This window comes from Clupea harengus, chromosome 8 (assembly GCF_900700415.2).
Source record: "Clupea harengus chromosome 8, Ch_v2.0.2, whole genome shotgun sequence".
Taxonomy (NCBI): Eukaryota; Metazoa; Chordata; class Actinopteri; order Clupeiformes; family Clupeidae; genus Clupea; species Clupea harengus.
The window spans coordinates 24,548,494-24,570,104 of record NC_045159.1 but is presented as its reverse complement, the minus strand read 5'-3'; the positions used below and the strand labels follow the sequence as shown (position 1 = coordinate 24,570,104).

Sequence of the window (21,611 nt, the reverse complement as noted above, 5' to 3'; positions counted from 1 at the left end):
CATCACTTTAAGCATAGCCAACATGACACAGGGTTAACAAAACAACACTAAACAACAATGCTAAACATTTCCTCAGTTAATAGGCTTCAAATGGGAAAGATAAAATCAACAATACATAAAACAAGACAAAATCAACAATAAGGGCCTTCAGCCCCCCCCCTGAAAAACTGCATATTAAAAGCCTAAGATAGTTTAAAAATGTAATGTAAAAGTAAATTAAAAGTAGATGTGTCTGTCAGAGAGAGCTACAGTAGGCCTACATGGATGCACAGAAGAATATTTTGTATTTCAAAGCAGTGTGCGCCATCTACTGTTTTTGCTGAGTTAGTGATTTTATTTTTGACCAATGGTAGGAGAGTACAGTTTCTTATGCCACTTTATTTTAACACTCTAAACATCATGGAAACTTCTAATGAATTGGTAACCACCACATAATATCAGTTGATAACCAAATTGAAAAACTTTTCTAACTAAAACATATTTCAAGTCTGCCCCTCTATGTTAACTGCCATATGCCTGGCAATACAGGCTGTGGAGGTGGAGTAGCTTTCATTTACCATGCTAGCCTAGGAATGTCCCCAAGCCCTGAATTTATATCTAAATAATTTGTTCTTAGACTTATACACCCAAACTGGAAGACCACCCATCCAGGGACCACCCTGGCCCCTATTCTGAATTTCTATCCGAGTTCTCTGACTTTCTATCCACTCAGATAATTAACTCCAATTTAGTTTTTTTAGGGGGAGATTTTAACATCCACATGGACAATGAAAAAAATAGTTTTAAAATCACATTCTAATCACTGATAGACTCTATTGGTTTCGCCCAACATGCAAACACACCCCCTTATTACTGAAACCATACCATTGATCTTTTATTAATATATGGTTTAGAATTTGACCATCTAATATTTCTACTACAAAATACTGTCCTATCAGATCATCTAATTACATTCAATATGCAATTACATCTCTGTGCACCATCCGATTCAATCCACTTATACAGCCGTTATTTATGTGACAAAACTACCAGCCGCTCTTGCCTCAGTTCTTACTCCAGGCTCAGAAGGTGGCACTAGCACAACCCCACCTCTTGTTGACCATCTAGCAGATGGTGTCACAAATGCGCAATGCACAAACTACTCAAAAACTAGACAGGAAATGGCACTTTACCGAACTAGAGGTTTCGCCTGGCTTGTGAGCTATAAAAAAAGGACTTTTTGTTGGGAAATCAGCCTTTTATTCTTCGTTGATCAAACAAAAGGAAAACAATCCAAGGTTTCTCTTTAACACCAAATCTAGACTGACAAAAAAAAACAGAACACAATGCAGTCAGACACTCTGTTCCTATAACCTGTAGCAGTAATAATTTATGACATTTTTCAATAACAACATTTTAACAGTGAGAAAAAAAACACACAATCTCCTCCCCTCCATGACCCAGTAGTCTCGGATGTACTATGAACACCTCCGTCACACCAGCACAATCTGGTGTACTCATATAATCACTTTCAAGAATATGGTCGGACCAAGGCACTCTTTTTTTCAATAAAAGCTTTAATCAAAATGCTAGTTCATATTAGAACTCTTAAATGCATGTGTGTACCCACCAAAACGTACTGCAACTTTAATAACAATACATCGTGGTTCACAGCAAAGCTCAAGCAGCTTCGTCAAGCCAAAGAGGAGGCCTACAGGAGTGGGGACAGGATCCTGTACAACCAGGCCAGAAACACACTGACTAATGCCGAGATCAGAGTAGCAAAGAGAAGCTACTCTGAAAAGCAGAAAAACTGGTTTTCAGCTAACGACCCTGCGTCAGTGCGGAGAGGCCAGCAGGACATCACCAACTATAGGAAAACCTCCCCCCACACCATGGAGAACCCTCAACTGGCTGACGATCTGAATGTGTTTTACTGCAGGTTTGATCACCCCGCATTCACACCCCTCACCCGCTCTCACACAATCATCTGTACCCCCTGTTATCACCTCCCCCCTGACATCTGTGGTCATGAAATCCTTTGAAAGACTGGTGTTGACCCATCTGAAGGGCATCACAGGCTGGACCCTCTGCAGTTTGCCTACCAGGCAAACAGGTCAGTGGATGATGCAGTCAACATGGGGCTGCACTACATCTTGCAACACCTTGACTCCCCAGGGACCTATGCAAGGATGCTGTTTGTGGACTTCAGCTCGGCGTTCAACACCATCATCCCAAGTCCTCCTCACCAAATTCTCCCAGCTCACTGTGCCCGCCTCCACCTGTCAGTGGATCACACACTTCCTGATAGACAGGAAGCAGCATGTGAGGCTGGGTGAAATAACATCCAGCACCCGGTCAGTCAGCACTGGTGCACCTCAGGGATGCGTGCTCTGCCCACTGCTCTTCTCCCTCTACACAAATGACTGCACCTCAGGAGACCCATCTGTTAAACTCCTAAAATTTGCAGACGACACATCAGTCATCGCCCTAATCCGTTATGATGACGAGTCTGCATATAGGCGGGAAGTTGAACAGCTGGCCCTGTGGTGCGGTCGCAACAATCTAGAGCTGAACACACTTAAAACCGTGGAGATGACAGTGGACTTCAGGAGGAGCCCCCCAGCACTGCGGCCCCCCCCCCCCCCTCACCCACCACCCCTCAATCCACAATCTCCCGAAACCTGAAGGGGGAACCCAACATCAACACTATCATCAAAAAAGGCCCAGCAGAGGATGTACTTCCTGCGCCAGCTCAGGAGTCAGGAGTCAGGAAACGGGCAGGAAAAATCACTGCAGACCCCTCAAACCCCAGACACAACCTATTCAAACTCCTCCCCTCTGGTAGGCGCTACAGATCACTGTTCGCCAAAACCTCCAGACACAAAAACTGTTTCTTCCCCCTCGCCGTCTCACTACTGAACAGCTAGCACACTGTGGCACTGTGCAATAACCCTGGATCAATATAATAACCACTGTTCAATTACTCCTACAATCATATTTATGTATTTTACAGTTGGACTGTTTGTGTTGTATTGTGTTGTGTTGTATATTCTGTGTAAGCACACAGACACTTTACCAAATCAAATTCCTTGTTTGTGAAAACTTACTTGGCCAATAAAACCTGACTCTGATTCTGATTCTGATTAAAAATACTTGTTGCCAACATGTTTCGGCCTAGGATCAGGCCTTCATCAGGGCAAGGGTAAACATTCAGTGTCACAGTCGGTAGGCGTACTCCAGCCATTAAGGGGCTGCCTCTGATATGCTACAGCTGGAGTGGGCGGAGTAACCAAACAGCTGAGAAGTGCACAGTCTAAAAACATCAACCAGAAGAACTCAACATCAACTCCTATAATCATTCACACTTATTGACCTCCCTGAACTCACTTCTCTGATCTATGAGCCTACTAGACCCCATCCATACAACTACCTAAACACTATATAAATATAGTATATAAAACTATATGGTGCTTTATAAATAAAATGTAATTGAATCAGCCTGGTGCTGCCAAACATACATGTTTTCACTGCGTTCATGGTGGTCTCTATGGAAACACTTCATTGGAGTTCAAAGACACTATGGCTGTCACTTCTATGACTGTCACTACTTAGCATCTATCAAAGATACAGTGATTGGATCAGATCACTGGCAAAAACACATAATACACAGTTTATACACATAACCTGTTGCAATATGGCATTGTCCACAACTATTTTGAGTGCAGAAATTTGAAATTACAACAGTTAAAGCCAAGCCTTTCTTGTTAAGTTCAGAGATCAGTTAGGTTTTCAGATTACTAGTAAAAAAACGGTCGATGATATAGTCTGGCAATCCTGTGTGAGCTAAGAGTTTAGCTTTAGTTATTGAAAAAAATATGTCAGGAAACAAAAATAACTGCAGAGATGTGTATCCATGGTGTGTTTTCCACTTTCCACTCTGCAGATTAAAATAGTTCTCCGATTCCAAAATTGTGAAACATTCTTCTCTCCAACCAGTATCTTAAGCAATCATTTCTCTGTCCTTGAACTGCAAGTTAGGGCTTATCCCTGATATCTGCTTAGTCAGTACATTGGCAGGGCTGTGTCCAAACACCCTCAATCACCCTCAATCAGCAAGTGCACTTAACTTTCCATAGTATTAAGCATAGCCTAAGACTCCTCCTCTAAGACAAGTAATTCAAAAGGACACTAATCTTATCTGGTTATTTTTGTAATAGGATAAAAAGTACTTTATTGATCCGCCATACAAATTCATTCTTATGCCTATGGTGTTAACATACAGAGTCAACATATCAATATAGTTTTTTTTTTTTTAAATCAGTAAACATAATATAGATAACTTCTTCATTCTATTTTTTTTACAGACATGAATTAATTAACTCTTGACTGATTTGTGATCTCTTTCCAAAATATAAAATAAAATGCCCTCATGGTTAACTTTTTCACTTTGAGATTGCCTTTCCATATTCTCTCTCAACAAAAGTTTACACTAATGCAGTTATTCTACATATCCAGCTCCATTCTGTTGATAGTCACTTTTAACATTTCTAAAATGATCAGCAATTATCTTTTCAGAATGACAGTATGTAAACATATGACTCTGAAAAGGAGTATATCAATGTCAAAGAATCTTAACAGCTTAATCTTGCGTCAGTGAATAAAGTTCTCTCACATATCTGTGAATATGTGCATTGCCTCATTCCCTTAGAATGCCAACAAGAATACAATGTTGCAATTGTCTGAAAAACAGTTGCTTACAGGTAGAACTAAACGGGCCCTGAGAGCTCAGACATTATTGTTTTCAATAATCAATAGTCACTTCATCAGTGACTACATCATTGTCCATGGTCAAGAGATTAAACTCATTACAAATACAAAGCTCCTGAAAGGAAAACTGTTGGTCGAACATAACAACAGAATACGGTTGACATAATCGCTGGGTACAGTGTATTGTGCTGTTACATGCTTTGCACTATGCAGTTTTGTGAATTTTATTATTTTTTACAGAGCTACTGTTCAGGGCCTGCACTTAGGCAGTATTTTTCCCTTTGTGTCCTACAGCTATTTCAAATCCTTTGATTTGTTACTGATAGTTTGATGCTTCTGCATACTCTCCTCCCAGTCCACACCATGGAACTTCTCTACAGTCACACTGCGCACTGTCCCTGAGTCCAAGGAATGCGGTGCTACACCTTTAAGGAGGAAAACACAAACATGAATCAACAAACACAGCAGTCACAGATACCATCAGAAACAATGTTTCACTTGTTTGTTTCATGAGCTGGTTGAACATCGCCTGATGAATATGTGTTATTACTTACCAAAGCCATCTGGGTTGGAGCGGGGAATGGAGAAACTTTGTACACCGCAGGTTTTACAGAACATATGCTTGGCTTGGTGTGTGTTAAATGTGTATGTAGTAAGGATGTCCGACTCCTGTTAAACTGACAGTTAGGAATTTCCTTAGGTTTCTCAGCATTGCGCAATGGTGGAGTTCCCTACAGCTGAAATTAATGTGTTTTTGGCTCTCCTAGGGCTTTCAGAAAACTGGGAATTCCTGCATGTATCTGTATAAATAGTCCAGCTCTTCTGCCATGTCTTCACATCTTCAGGCAAAGCAAGGTCTCACTCAAGCAGTCCAGCTCCACTGAAGCAACTTAGCAGCCATGCTCTCCTTCAAGACAGCAACTTGCCTGGCCCTCATAGCCTTTCTGGTAATGGCTGTTGAGTGCGGCAGTAGCAGTGGCGGTGGAGGTAATTACAATCCTGCTTGCCATAATTCTTTTGAATGTGACCTTGTCTTTTCTATGCAGTAGTTCTGTGTATCTCCTATGGACCATGTCTCTGTGATGAATATAAAACTGTATGTAGATTGTGCAGCACACAAGACATTGCCTAAATTGAGATTCATATCTTTTAATGGTGCTGTTATAAGATATTTTGTAAATATAAATTACATTAATTTGCATAATGTTGATTATATTAACATTGAATGGTCTCTCTTGAAGTGGATATATAGTGAAATGTACAGCAATGTATTTGGCGCCCAGAATATGAAAAACAATAATATTAATATAAAAGGGAAATCCTGTTTGGTAAATTGAAAGTTGTCAACAGAAGCTTGGCATGTAATTGTCATGGGTAATAATGTATTACATGTTCACATACTTATATTATATTTACAGGAGGTGGTAAACCTGCCCATGACCTGTCCAACCCAAGAGACCTAAAGCACCTCTTGGGCTCTAAAGTGGTCAATGCTGAAGTAATGAAACGACCTCTGGATGGCTTTAAGAAAGAGCATGGCATCTTGTCCCACTCTGGAGTCAGGTAAGAAGGACCCCATGGGATGGGTAAACCAACCTCTGACTGAGCTTAGGGACCCACAGCTACATTGTTCAGTACTGTATGTGTTATGAGCTGTGTTATATCTTTCAGCCTGAAAAGTTTGACATAGGAACTTCTGGCTTGCTTATTTTCTGTATCATGTTGAAAAAAAAACAGTATAGCCAGATAACTAAACACAACAGCATGTTCTGCGGTAGTATGAATTATGGTCAAATGAAATGTGGCATTCACACACAGAAAACTGCTGTACGCAGATGTTTTGGCCAAATGAAAGATGTAGTCTGTGCCGTCACGTCTTGCCACTTACTGCGCTGCACCATTTCCTCTTATTCCAGGGTGACCTTACAAGATGGCTCACAGCATCTGATCCACAAGGGGAAGGGTGTGGGGATCAGCTCCCAGACGGTAGTGACAGATGCACGCCACATGAGTTCAAGATGGAGGGTAAGAGGGTCACATGGTTGCTTGCGACAGTGTTCTTTCACTCAGCACTCCTGCCTAGATACAGCTCAGTGCATCATATACAATTCATTTCATTTATAGATCTGTGATGACACAGTACTACAGACTTTTGTTAACAACAAAATTTTACATTTACTGGTGATGTTTAAATGCATACGGAGACTAACAGCATAGGGGGTGTGATTTATGATTATAGGCAACAGGTGAGAAGAAAAACTTTGAAGGGCAGAGGTCTGTCTCTGACTTCATCAGCGCTGGTGGAAAGAAGTATAACATTGCAACTAAAAACTGCCATTTGGCAACAAGAAGTATGATGCGCCAGAAAGTGGGTGGAAGAAGAAGAGTCTTAGGAAGAGGAAGAAGAGGCTGATCTGAAGATCAACTGAGGAACTTGAGTGGCACAAACTGGAGTTGGTGAAATGGCTTTTATACGGTTTACATTTCATCAGGCATGTACAACTGAATGTTACATTAGTTCAAGATGTTTTGTGTTGAGCACTTTAACAGTATTCAAAGTCACGTAATCCAAATTGATGAGATGTTTGTAAATCTGCTTAAGGAATGAAACAAAATTAAAAACTACTCTGCCTTGTGAGTCCAAGGATATTTTTTGTGTGTCTCCAGGATACTAAGACAAAATGGTTAAAATAACATAGATAGGAATGAAAAGAGAAGTGTAATAAGATATATAGTTTATATATGTACACAAATATACTTTTACCTTTAATAGTTGAGTAGTTTTGTAGTTACAGTGCCCTCCACAATTATTGGCACCCTTAGTGAATGTGACCAAAACAGGCTATGAAAAAATATATCTTTGCTGTTTATCCTCTTGGTCTTTCACTCAAAATATTCATAAAAATCTTACCTTTTCATTGAAGTAAAATTATTGAAAGAATTTTCTTTTTTTGACATTACATAAAATATTTTTCTCCAAAACATGGGTGCCACAATTATTGGCACCCCTAGAAAATCTTATAATTAAAATCTAATTGAAGTATTTTACCAGTCATGTTTTACATTTTTAAGTTCACCTGTTTGATAAGGAACTCTTAAGTGATCAACCGTCCTGCTTCACAGGGCTATAAATATGAGGTGACACAGGCCAAATACCCTTAGTCATTCATCAAGATGGGAAAGACAAAAGAACACAGTGTCGAAGTGCGACAAAAAGTTGTTGAGCTGCTGAAACCCGGATATAGGGATATAAGAAAATATCTAAACAGTTGTAAATACCCATTTCCACAATCAGGGCAATAGTTAAGAAGTTCAAAGCGACAGGAGATGTAAGGAATCAGCCTGGAAGAGGACCTGTCTGTAAATTGACCCCACGCACCGTGAGGAGGATGGTTTGACTGGCAAAAGAATCTCCAAGGATCACAGCTGGAGAATTGCAGAGGTTAGTTGAGTCTTGGGGTCAGAAAGTCTCCAGAACTACCATCAGACGCCACCTACATCACCACAAGTTGTTTTGGAGGGTTGCCAGAAAAAAGCCTCTGCTGTCAATCAACAACAAACTAAAGTGCCTACAGTTTGCCAAATGTAAGTCAGACTTTTATTATAGAGTTATATGGTCAGATGAGACCAAAATAAAGCTTTTTGGCAACAAACATCATAGGTGGGTTTGGCGTCGACAGAAAGATAGCCATACAGAAAAGCACCTCATACCCACTGTGAAGTATGGTGGCGGATCTTTGATGTTGTGGGGCTGTTTTTCTTCCAAAGGCCCTCGACATCTTGTTAGGATACATGGTATCATGGACTCCATCAAATACCAGCAGATATTAAATGAAAACCTAACAGCCCCCTCTATGGAGCTTAAAATGGGCCATGGTTGGACCTTCCAGCAGGACAATGATTCGAAGCACACCTCAAAATCAACACAAAAATGGTTCACCGACAGCAGAATAAAGGTTTTGCCATGGCCATCACAGTCCCCCAACCTAAACCCCATAGAAAATCTGTGGGAAGAGCTGAAGCCGAATCTGCAAGTGTTGACCTCATAATCTGAAGGATCTGGAGAGATACTGTATGTAGGAATGGTCTCAGATCCCGTACCATGTGTTCACCAACCTCATCACGTATTATAGGAGAAGACTCAGAGCTGTTATCTTGGCAAAGGGAGGCTGCTCAAAGCATTTAATTAAGGGGTGCCAATAATTGTGGCACACCTGTTTAGGAGAATAATATTTATTTAATGTCAACATTTTTTTTTTCTTTCAATAATTTTACTTCAATGAAAAGGTAAGAATTTTGTGAATATTTTGAGTGAAAGACCAAGAGCCTAAACAGCAAAGACATATTTTTTCATAGCCTGTTTTGGTCACATTCACTAAGGGTGCCAATAATTGTGGAGGGCACTGTAATTGAGGCCAGTTTCAAAACCTTTAGTGACATAATCGCCTTTTCCACAAACAATAAAATGAAATAAAAAGCACAATGCACAGAGCAATTAGATACACAGAATTATTTATTATAGGGTTATCAGCATTAAAAATGATTCTTAGCTAGGATCCATTTGTTATTTCCAAATTATTTCACCATGAAGACAACATAGAACATCCTTGAGTTTTCTATATGTGTAAAATGGATGCCGGTAAATATAGGGTCAAGGCCTGCACTTAGGCAGTATTTTTCCCTTTGTGCCTTACAGCTATTCCAAAGGCTTTGACATGTTCCTGATAGTTTGATGGTTCTCCATACTCTCCTCCCAGTCCACACCATTGAACTTCTCTACAGTCACACTGCGCACTGTCCCTGAGTCCAAACAATGTGGTGCTATACCTTTAAGGAGGAAAACACAAATATAAATCAACAAACAAATCTCAGAGGCGGTCACAGATACCATCAGAAACAATGTTTCACTTGTTTGTTTCATTAGCTGGTTGAACATCACCTGATGAATATGTGTTATTACTTACCAAAGCCATCTAGGTTGGAGCGGGGAATGGAGAAACTTTGTACACCGCAGGTTTTACAGAACATATGCTTGGCTTGGTGTGTGTTAAATGTATATGTAGTAAGGTTGTCCGACCCCTGTTAAACATTAAGAAGTTCATTAAATTAGTGAAAATCATTATGTTGAATGTGTGGCTTCACAAAGTTTGCTTACCTTTAGAAGTGTGAAGTGGGCTTTTGGCACAATAAAATGGTGGTGCTGCTTTTTTGTACAAATGCTGCAGCTGAAAAGGGCAAAGAGAATACATCTACAGTAATGGAGGCACAGGCAGGATATTCTTAAACTGGTCTGAAGGACAGCACACCTAAATCTTTTGCACATTTAGCCACAGTGCACTGCTTATTGGCCAGATAGCAAAGGTACTTACTTGCATTCAAACACAAGTAGATCAGGGTCACTCAAGACCTCAAAACGAACAATGCCACAATGACATCCCCCAGTGTGCTTGACCAGACACTCTTTCGCCCTGTGTGAAAGTAGAAAACAAACTGGTATGTACAGCTTCTGGTTTTTCCAGTGGCTCCATTGCCTGGGAATTTGGGAACCTTTAGTTTTTCTGTGTACAACTACTTGGTTGGGGGTTGATTTGAATGGGGTCAGATAGCAATTGTTTATTTTCTACATGGTAGGGATGTGGCCTCCCTGACCACTGTTTGTCTGGGTGAAGTCTTTAGTATATGATTTAAGCATTTTTATCCTCTGACAAATGTCTGAGGAATGCAAGAAAGACAAATGGTTGAATCTGTATTGAATCAAGTTTTGCTGATGGCTTTTACATTTGGTCTTCCCGCTGACATTTTGCTTAAATCTCTTAAAAGTTAACAGACATCAGAATCAGAATCAGAATCAGAATGGTATTTATTGCCAAGTAGGTTTACACCTACCTGGAATTTGCTCTGGTGTATAGGTGCATACAGTGAACATAAAACACATTATAATACGGGTAGATGAAATCAAGCATTCTGATTGGTTGAAAGGAGGTCACGGGGTGTACTGTATTGAGCCATAATGTACTGTACAGCTGTTTACATTTACCTGAGCGTTCCATATCAGTGCGCACTCAAAATATACTACCTTAGTTAGAAAAAAAATGGCGGACCAAATCTCCGTAGATCATCGTATTTGTACCTAAAAGTTTTAAGTTTTACTTTTTTTTGTTTAGATTTTTAGAAAGTTACCGAGAAATAGACACTGTACAATATAAAAACCCCATTATTGTAACTGAAAAATACGTCTAAGAGGATTTGCGCGGTATATTGCCACCTATCAAAGGTTAGCATGCTACTAGCCGTTAGCGATTAGCAATTCCTCTCTGTTTTTGCAAAGCATCTGCCCCCATCATTTACATTTATCTTGTACATTATCCATCCCCATAAACCGGAGATTTCAAGAGTAGAGATGCCTTTCAATATGCAGTTGCAGGATGGGTGAACGACACCAAGATATGGCATTTGGAGACAAAAACAATATGTATGAGATCACAGGACATGTATCCTGGATCTTATCAAAGCTAACTGTTCCTGAGCAAGCAAGAGTGCCAATATGGGCTAACGAGTTGTAGCCAAATCCCAAAGGGCTAAACAGCTCGCTAGTTATTAGCACTCTAGCTTGCTCAGGAGAGTTTAGCTCTAATAAGACACAGCAATTATTCACGATTGTATCAATTGTATATCTAGGTTTTCTCTAGCGACTGTTGTCGCATCCATCAGCACAACATATGCCGGGCAGTTTTAACTTCCTGTGGGTTGTGACCGTAAACAGGAGAGTATAGGCTAACAAACGTGATGTTCCCAATGCTGTTTGTCTGTTGCATAGCAACAGCCACACATTCGGGACTATTTTCTCTAGAGTCTATGCTACTGAAATGCGATACACAACGTTTGGGGGCTATTACAACTATTTTGTTTGTTACTATTTAGTTACTATTTATAATGTTGCTGGCAGCCGTATTATAAAAGCAATAAGGTACTCGAGGCAGTACTGTATCGTCAATAATGTACTGTGCAAGGGTTTGCCGGCCCTCCGCTTTGCGTCGGGCCTAACAACACCCTTGAACAGTACATTATTGACGATACAGTACTGCCTCTCGTACCTTATTGCTTAAATAAGTACTACACATAAGAGAAGTACTTCAGATAAAACACAGTATATAGGATACAATATATATATAAAAATGTATATAAAAAGGAAAATTAGAAGGTAAAATGCAAAATGCGGGGCAGGAGTGCAAAAGTGAATGTGCAATGTGCAGTGTGCAATCAAATCAAATCATCAAACTTTATTTGTACGGCACATTTCATACAAGGAGGTAACACAATGCACCTCACAGTAGGAAAGAAAAGGGGGGGGGGTTACAAACACTTGTAAAAAACACACAGATTTTCTAGAGAGAAATAAATAAAATTAAATAAACGTACTAACCGCACTGGCACCGTAAAGGACTACAAGGTACACTTGAAAAGAGACAGAAATAAGTAAACAAATAAATGTTCCATAAATGTTAAATACATTTTACAGTGAGTGATAAGCGAGATCAAAGAGGTATGTCTTAAGTGCATGTTTAAAGGTTTCAACCGTTTCAGCCATTCTTAGGTATTCTGGCAGAGAAACTAAAAGCTGCTTCCCCATGTCTCTTTGTCCTGGCTTTTGGAACTGTTAGAAGGTCAGTGCCGGAGGACCTCAGGGATCTACTGGGTGTGTACCTTGAGAGCATGTCTGTTATATATTCAGGTGCATGACTATGGAGTGATTTATAGACTAGTAGGAGAACCTTGAAATCTATTCTAAAACTAACAGGTAGCCAGTGCAGTGATTTTAATACTGGTGTGATGTGCGCTCTCCGTCTTGTTTTAGTGAGGACTCGCGCTGCTGCATTCTGTATTGTTTGTAGTTGACTAATGGCTTTTTTTGGTAGACCAGACAAAAGCGAGTTACAGTAGTCTAGCCTGCTCGTGATAAACGCGTGCATCAGTCTTTCGGTGTCAGCCTGAGCGAGAAACGATTGCACCTTAGCAATGTTTCTTAAGTGATAAAAAGATGTTTTAATTATATTTTTGATATGGGTTTCAAAATTGAGATCTGAGTCAAGTATGACGCCTAGGTTTCTGGCTTGGTGCTAGTGTTTTTAAGTGTGCAGATAGTTTCTCTTTCGTTTTTTTCACAAATGACTAATACCTCTGTTTTATCTTGGTTTAGCTGGAGAAAGTTTTGTGACATCCATACATTTATATCAGAATTTACCAAACAATCAATAGAGCTGTAGTTGTTGGGTGTTACAGAAATATAGAGCTGGGTGTCATCTGCATAGCTATGATAGTCGATGTTGTGCCTCCTCATTACACTACCAAGGGGTAGCATGTATAGACTGAAAAGTAAGGGCCCTACAATGGATCCTTGAGGGACCCCACAGGTCATACAAATGTTTTTTGAGCTGTGGTCTCCGAGGGCGACAAAGTATTCCCGGCCAGTTAGATAGGTCCTAAACCAGTTTAGGACCGGACCAGTGAGGCCAACCCAATTTTCAAGTCTATCAATAAGGATATTGTGATCAACAGTATCAAAGGCTGCACTCAGATCCAGAAGGGCCAAGACAGATAGTTTTTTGGAGTCAGCATTAATCCTGAGATCATTTACAACCTTGACTAATGCCGTTTCTGTGCTACGATTGGAGCGAAAACCAGATTGCAAGGTGTCAAATGCACAGTTAGCATCTAGGAAATTATTTAACTGTTTAAAGACAATTTTTTCCAGGATTTTGCTTAGAAAGGGAAGGTTAGAGATGGGTCTAAAATTGTTTAGAACTGAAGAGTCTAAATTGCTTTTCTTCAGGAGGGGTCTCACCAGGGCAGTTTTAAGTTCTGATGGGAAAATACCTGTAAGCAGGGAACAGTTTATAATGGCTAGAATGTCCTTAGACACAGAGTCAAAGATGGTCTTAAAAAATTTGGTGGGAAGGGGATCAAGAGGGCATGTAGACGGCTTCAGTTGTGACACTACTTTGCTCAGCATTTCTATATCAGCCAGTGCAAAAAAAGCTCATACTGTTACAGCATGGTGGAAGGGGATCAGAAAACAAGACATTTGGAATTTCTTGAGCAATATTCTTCCTAATGTTCGTTATCTTATCTCTGAAGAATGCTGCAAATTCCTCACATTTGGAGGTGGAAAAGAGACTATCATCTACTTTAGGTGCAGGATTTATAAGACTGTCTATTGTTGAAAAGAGGACCCTGGAATTGTTAGAATTTGTAAATATCAAATTAGAGAAATGATCCTTCCTAGCATTTCTTATTGCTTTAATAAAGACTGAAAGTTGATCCTTAAAGATATCAAGGTGGACCTGTAGCTTGGTCTTTCTCCATGTACGCTCAGACCTTCTGCAGGATCTCTTAAGTTTAATAATTTCCTCATTTCTCCATGGAGCTTTTTGTTTGGCTAAAACCTTTTTTTGTTTCAATGGTGCTACAGAGTCAAGTGCTGTCCTTAATTTTGTATTTAGAGTAGTTAGATCACTAGATCATTAACACATGATGGCCCCGTATCTGGGTTTTTTGTACTAGTTATGTTCATCATTACTTTGAAATTCTCAGCTGCTGCAGAGTTAAGATAGCGTTTCTTAATAAAACATTCAGCACTATTTCTAACTTTAGGTACCAGTGCTGTAAAGAAAATACAAAAGTGGTCAGAAAGAGCAAGGTCACAGATAGACGATATAACAGTTGTAAGACCCTTTGTAATAACTAGATCAAGGGTGTGGCCACGGTTGTGAGTGAGTTCAGTGATGTGTTGTGTAAAGTCCATGGAATTCAAGAGATTCATAAAATCCCGGCATTTGAGTCGTTCCCATTATCAACATGTATGTTAAAATCACCAGTGATAATAATCTTATCGTAGTTTGTGTGTATAATGGAGAGTAGTTCTGAAAAGTCTGTTAGAAAAGTGGGACATTGCTTGGGTGGCCTATACACAGTTACTGTCAGAACAGGAGGCTGGCACTTTAGAACTATGGCATGATATTCAATGCAATGTAGTGTGTGTTTCCATAACACAGACTTGAGGTGTGGGGGCGGGATAAGAGTCCAAGTCAGGTGGGGGTCCCGGGCCTTGTTAATAAGGCCAACTGCAGCCGGGAAGAAGCTGGTTTTGTGACGTGAGGTTTTGGTCCTGATGGACCGCAGCCTCCTGCTGGAGGGAAGGACCTCAAACAGTTTGTGACCCGGGTGGGAGGGATCGGCCACAATCTTACCTGCCCGCCTCAGGGTCCTAGAGGCGAACAGGTCCTGTAGAGATGGCAGATTGCAGCCAATCACCTTCTCAGCAGAACGGATGATACGCTGCAGTCTGCCTTTGTCATTGGCAGTGGCAGCAGCGTACCAGATGGTGATGCAGGAGGTGAGGATGGACTCGATGATGCAGGTGTAGAAGTGCACCATCCTTGTCTTTGGCAGGTTGAATTTCTTCAGCTGCCGCAGGAAGTACATCCTCTGTTGAGCTCTTTTGGTAAGGGAGCTGATGTTCAGCTCCCACTTGAGGTCCTGGGAGATGATGACTGGGGAGTCTCTCAGGGTGATGGGGGTGGGTGGGGCTGGGTTCCTTCTAAAGTCTACAACCATCTCCACTGTTTTCAGAGAATTTAGCTCCAGGTTGTTCTGACCACACCAGGTCACCAGATGGCCAATCTCCCACCTGTAAGCGGACTCATCCCCATCAGAGATGAGCCCAATGAGGGTGGTGTCATCCGCGAACTTAAGGAGTTTGACGGACTGGTGACTGCAGGTGCAGCTGTTGGTATACAGGGAGAAGAGTAGAGGGGAAAGAACGCAGCCCTGAGGGGAACCGGTGATTATGGTCCAGGAGTCAGAGACTCCCCAGCCTCACGTGTTGCCTCCTGTCAGACATCAGCCACGTTTCCACCAGCAGAGTTATATGTGGTGGAAGAGGGATGATTTAACCCCACAAAGGGTGTCTATCATAAACTGTGGCATAAAAATAATTTCAGACAGTTGTGTGTCTGTGTGTGGGTGTATGTCTCTATGTGTGTGAGTGTGTGTGTATGTCTCTGTCTGTCTGTGTGTGAGTGTGAATCACTCTGTGTGTCTGTTGGCAAGAGTGTATACGTTTGTATTATACAGTTGCTTTTGTATGTTGTGAAACAGGTTGCTTATCTAATGATAAATTATAGATTATTTTAGTACAATATTATACACCACAATCTCCTTGCTGAAAATGCAGAGCATAAAGGCTTGTGATGCATCAAATGATAATAAGGAGAATATTATTCTCAATTGCAAAGAGATACGAGTTAGAAATGCTAAGGTCCGTGGTACAAACTGAAACTAAGTTGGGGGAAGGACTGACAGTTAGGAATTTCCTTAGGTTTCTCAGCATTGCGCAATGGTGGAGTTCCCTACAGCTGAAATTAATGTGTTTTTGGCTCTCCTAGGGCTTTCAGAAAACTGGGAATTCCTGCATGTATCTGTATAAATAGTCCAGCTCTTCTGCCATGTCTTCACATCTTCAGGCAAAGCAAGGCTTCACTCAAGCAGTCCAGCTCCACTGAAGCAACTTAGCAGCCATGCTCTCCTTCAAGACAACAACTTGCCTGGCCCTCATAGCCTTTCTGGTAATGGCTGTTGAGTGCGGCAGTAGCAGTGGTGGTGGAGGTAATTACAATCCTGCTTGCCATAATTCTTTTGAATGTGACCTTGTCTTTTCTATGCAGTATTTCTGTGTATCTCCTATGGACCATGTCTCTGTGATGAAGATAAAATAGTATGTAGATTGTGCAGCACACAAGACATTGCCTAAATTGAGATTCATATCTATTAATGGTGCTGTTATAAGATATTTTGTCAATATTAATTACATTAATTTGCATAATGTTGATTATATTAACATTGAATGGTCTCTCTTGAAGTGGATATATTGTGAAATGTACAGCAATGTATTTGGCGCCCAGAATATGAAAAACAATAATATTAATATAAAAGGGAAATCCTGTTTTGTAAATTGAAAGTTGTCAGCAGAAGCTTGGCATGTAATTGTCATGGGTAATAATGTATTACATGTTCACATACTTATATTATATTTACAGGAGGTGGTAAACCTGCCCATGACCTGTCCAACCCAAGAGACCTAAAGCACCTCTTGGGCTCTAAAGTGGTCAATGCTGAAGTAATGAAACGACCTCTGGATGGCTTTAAGAAAGAGTATGGCATCTTGTCCCACTCTGGAGTCAGGTAAGAAGGACCCCATGGGATGGGTAAACCAACCTCTGACTGAGCTAAGGGCTCCACAGCTACATTGTTCAGTACTGTATGTGTTTTGTGTTATGAGCTGTGTTATATCTTTCAGCCTGAAAAGTTTGACATAGGAACTTCTGGCTTGCTTATTTTCTGTATCATGTTGAAAAAACAGTATAGCCAGATAACTAAACACAACAGCATGTTCTGCGGTAGTATGAATTATGGTCAAATGAAATGTGGCATTCACACACAGAAAACTGCTGTACGCAGATGTTTTGGCCAAATGAAAGATGTAGTCTGTGCCGTCACGTCTTGCCACTAACTGCGCTGCACCATTTCCTCTTATTCCAGGGTGACCTTACAGGATGGCTCACAACATCTGATCCACAAGGGGAAGGGTGTGGGGATCAGCTCCCAGACGGTAGTGACAGATGCACGCCACATGAGTTCAAGATGGAGGGTAAGAGGGTCATATGGTTGCTTGCGACAGTGTTCTTTCACTCAGCACTCCTGCCTAGATACAGCTCAGTGCATCATATACAATTCATTTCATTTATAGATCTGTGATGACACAGTACTACAGACTTTTGTTAACAACAAAATTTTACATTTACTGGTGATGTTTAAATGCATATGGAGACTAACAGCATAGGGGGTGTGATTTATGATTATAGGCAACAGGTGAGAAGAAAAACTTTGAAGGGCAGAGGTCTGTCTCTGACTTCATCAGCGCTGGTGGAAAGAAGTATAACGTTGCAACTAAAAACTGCCATTTGGCAACAAGAAGTATGATGCGCCAGAAAGTGGGTGGAACAAGTAACATGCGCCCGAAAGTGGGTGGAAGAAGAAGAGTCTTAGGAAGAGGAAGAAGAGGCTGATCTGAAGATCAACTGAGGAACTTGAGTGACACACACTGGAGATGGTGAAATGGCTTTTATACGGTTTACATTTCATCAGGCATGTACAACTGAATGTTACATTAGGTCAAGATGTTTTGTGTTGAGCACTTTAACAGTATTCAAAGTCACGTAATCCAAATTGATGAGTCGTTGTAAATCTGCTGTACTAGATTAAGGAATAAAACAAAAATTAAAAACTACTCTGCCTTCTGAGTCCAAGGATATTTTTTGCGTGTCTCCAGGATACTAAGACAAAAATGGTTAAAATAACATAGAAAGGAATGAAAACAGAAGTGTAATAAAATATATAATTTCTATATGTACACAAATATACTTTTACCTTTAATAGTTGAGTAGTTTTGTAGTTACCTAGTGTCAATGGACCCCATGGGATGGGTAAACCAACCTCTGACTGAGCTTAGGACTCCACAGCTACATTGTTCAGTACTCTATGTGTTATGTGTTATGAGCTGTGTGGGTACCAGCGAGTTTGTTTTCTGTGATTCTTTCTACAATACTGAATACACTGGCCACTGACTAAACAGGAAGCACTGATCAGGATATACCCATGTGCCACCTCAGCAGGTTTTTCTAATCAAATGACATTCTCATGGTCACTTGTCAATCCTTTTATTCCTATCCGTTATTCCTGTAGAACTCTTTCACTCTGACTTCAGTGTCCCTGGAGAAAGGCCTGCCTCACTTCGACTCCATATCTCCTAAAATACCCTTCTCTTGCATTCATTTTCTGGCACATTCAGCTTTGTGTTCAGTAACTTAGCGGTTTTGACCAGCTGGAAAGCACTAAAGTAAACACCTGAATTTGATTGTGACTTGGTGAGACATTGATTCAGAGGCAGACAAGCAGCGGTATTATCAGTTGTGTAAAATAGATGCCGGTACTTACTTGTAAAAAAAAGTTTAAGGGCATTTCTATCACTGTGGAACTTCTGATTTATTTTATAGAAGAAAAATATACAAAGGATTGATAGACCTATGCAAGTACTACAGATGATCAAAATCTGGAGATGAAATACTGGAAATTAAGATATTAATTCATATTAAGATAATAATTTATATACATAGATGTTTGGTATGCTTGTTAATGAAACATGACCTGTTCTAGTTCATTTAATAGCTATAAGTTGAAATTCAGTAGACATTATGTAAGGGATCTTATTGATATACAGTACACAGCATACATTTCAGCTAAATTCATTATTTGAGCCATTGGTGAGGTTAAAATATGTGGATTCTGAATATGAATAACTAAACATTTTTTACAGAAAAACTAGCCTACTGGGTGGACAGTTTTAAGATTTTGCACTTTTTACATTAATAGAATAGACTACTTTAACATAATTTTTTCATTAAAATCCATGACATGACCTGCCAGGCTCTAGGTGAGTTGGTGTGGAGTGAACCTAAAATGTATTCGCAGGGTGAATTGAAAACAATTTACATAAGCAACGGACATACAAACCAAGTAAAATAATGAACACATAAGCCATACTTATACACAAAACATTACTTCCATATAAACAATTTCAGTACCAGTTTATCCTACCTCTGTGGTTTTAAGACAGGTCAGGCTAGTTATGGCTAGTCTTAAAACTTGCTTACAGCGTTTTCAATGCAGGGTCAAGCAGTCTTTTAAAAATGTATTTGATGCCATGGTCTTGGATGGCATGGTCTTTCCCATCTGTCATGCCTTGAAGTTACTTGCTACAAGTATATCGTTTTCTATCAAAACCACAGACAGATTCAATCTTAAAATTCCAGAATATTCTTAACCTACAGGGATAAAGAACGTAGTTTACCTATATCTCTGTCTGTGCTAGCCTCATTGTTAAATGGTGTGCAGGAACTTTATGAATTAGTTGACGCGTAAATAAATGAGAGATTTACCTACATCTTCAAATATAAATAACTTATTAACTTTCAATTCAGCGACATGTCAATGGGACTTGGATACACAAAGCAAAAGAAACAGGGTAGACAAGTTAGGCTACTGTTTGTATGAGCTTTTACAGATAGTATGTGTTTATTATAGGCTCCTTAATACTTAGGCAGTAGCCTACTTATACTTATAGGTCTAGGCCTACATGTCGATTCGGTGCAATGTTTAAGTTGCCTACAGAGAATGTCACCCAGTGTTAAAACTAATTAATGGCTAAGACTATAAATAACTAATAAGCTACAGCACTGGTGTTTTGTCGCCAGTAGATGGATCACCCGACTGACGTAGACTACACAAGTGTGTAGGCTATGGAGTTTATCCACGCAGAACTAAAATAACCTATCAGCGATCTGATTACAAACATTTCGTCTGCCCTTGCAAACCTTTGCCGCAGCGTCATGGTCACGTTGCAGTGGTTTGGCAGGCTAAACCCGTCCCAAATCCTATTATAATATTTTACTCGGGTACGCCTACCTTTGGTTCTGCCCTCCATGTGCCATGAACTTTCTTCAGCCAAAGTACAACGGACAATCTATAGGAATTGTTGACTGCAACAGAAAATGTTCGTAAAGGGAATGGTGGCTTCTTATAGCCGTGTAAGTTTACCAAACAGTGACGTTCTAGAGAACTCTCGCGCGTTCTTGAGGAATCTGAACAGTGCGCAAAAGCATGATCAGATGACAAAATCACGTGGATCTGTTTCTTCCAGCGTCTGGTCATGTTTGAATGCCACTTGTTGAAAATATACATGTGAACAATAAAATGAAAGAAGTGATTGTCAGGCAAATATGGCCTAATCTTTTCCTCGATTAACACACACACACACAACACGCACACAGCCTTATTGGTGAAACAGCCCAGAAGATAAATCTGTAACAATTATATAAGTTTATTTATATTTATAGCAGCATATTGGTTCCAATTAGTCTCACCAAAACAAAACAAACAAAGAGACACAGATTAAGGTGATCTTGAGTATCAAAGTTGAAAGTCAAAATATAGGACAGAAAACAAGAAATGTTGCTGAAAGACTTCCTGGAACACTAGCTGAAGGACAACTGTAAACAAGTTGGTCAAAGTACAAGAGTCTGTCTTTCACATACAGTGCAGGCACACCCAGAGACTGAGAGTGACGTGGCATATCATACCGGTGTCACATGGAAATCTGGCACGTTCTGAATCGAAGGGCATTTCAGTGACCTAAAAAAAGAAAACCCCACCTTGTATAAACTAGAACTGCTTAATGAAAATGAGAAGACTAAGAACTTTTTGGACTGTTTTTGTTAGTTATTTTATTTTTGTAAGCTAATCCTTGTTGCCAAAAAAACTTTAATGCTCGTAAATCCTGAAACTTAGATGAAGACAATGTAGGCTAATCTGTAGGCAAACCTTTGAGGCAAAGATATTACAATTGATTGCTTTAGTTTACATATATGAAACGTTTTGCTTTAACATGATCATTTCACCAAGGTGAAAAAAACCCTGATGCTCTGTTCTGGAAAAACAAAAACAGCTTATGAAAACAGATCTCTTGTGGCCATTGTAATTTGAAATAGCTCACTTTTAGGAGGCTGATAAAACTAGAACAACAACAGCCATTTCCTAAGATCGAATCTACATAACAACAGATAGACCAAGGCTACCTTCAACTAAAAATGAAAAGAGCAATTTTTAGTTATGCTCTATGGTAAAAGTGGCCGAAGAAAAAATATGTACATTTGACAGCCTACCCAAGTTCTAGGTAGGCCTACCATGAT

At 40.0% G+C, this 21,611-nt stretch overlaps 1 protein-coding gene across 1 annotated transcript; it reads right to left on the bottom strand.

Moving 5' to 3' along the window:
* Positions 1-9,244: 9,244 nt before the first annotated feature.
* Positions 9,245-20,743, bottom strand: cenpv (centromere protein V). Its single transcript, XM_012838261.3, has 5 exons — positions 20,329-20,743; positions 10,119-10,217; positions 9,905-9,974; positions 9,714-9,828; positions 9,245-9,576 (listed from the first exon to the last, which is right to left on the bottom strand). The coding sequence occupies exons 1-5, from the start codon at positions 20,352-20,354 to the stop codon at positions 9,446-9,448; spliced, it is 441 nt and encodes a 146-aa protein (XP_012693715.2). The 5' UTR covers positions 20,355-20,743; the 3' UTR covers positions 9,245-9,445.
* Positions 20,744-21,611: the final 868 nt, after the last annotated feature.

Bases quoted from the DNA above. Each gene is read 5' to 3' on its own strand.
- cenpv (XM_012838261.3), bottom strand. From the start codon at position 20,354: ATGGCACATGGAGGGCAGAACCAAAG. The intron at 10,218-20,328 runs GTAGGCGTACCC...ACTTTCACACAG, and splicing joins CATGGAGGGCAGAACCAAAG to GGCGAAAGAGTGTCTGGTCA. The intron at 9,975-10,118 runs GTAAGTACCTTT...TGCCCTTTTCAG, and splicing joins CTACTTGTGTTTGAATGCAA to CTGCAGCATTTGTACAAAAA.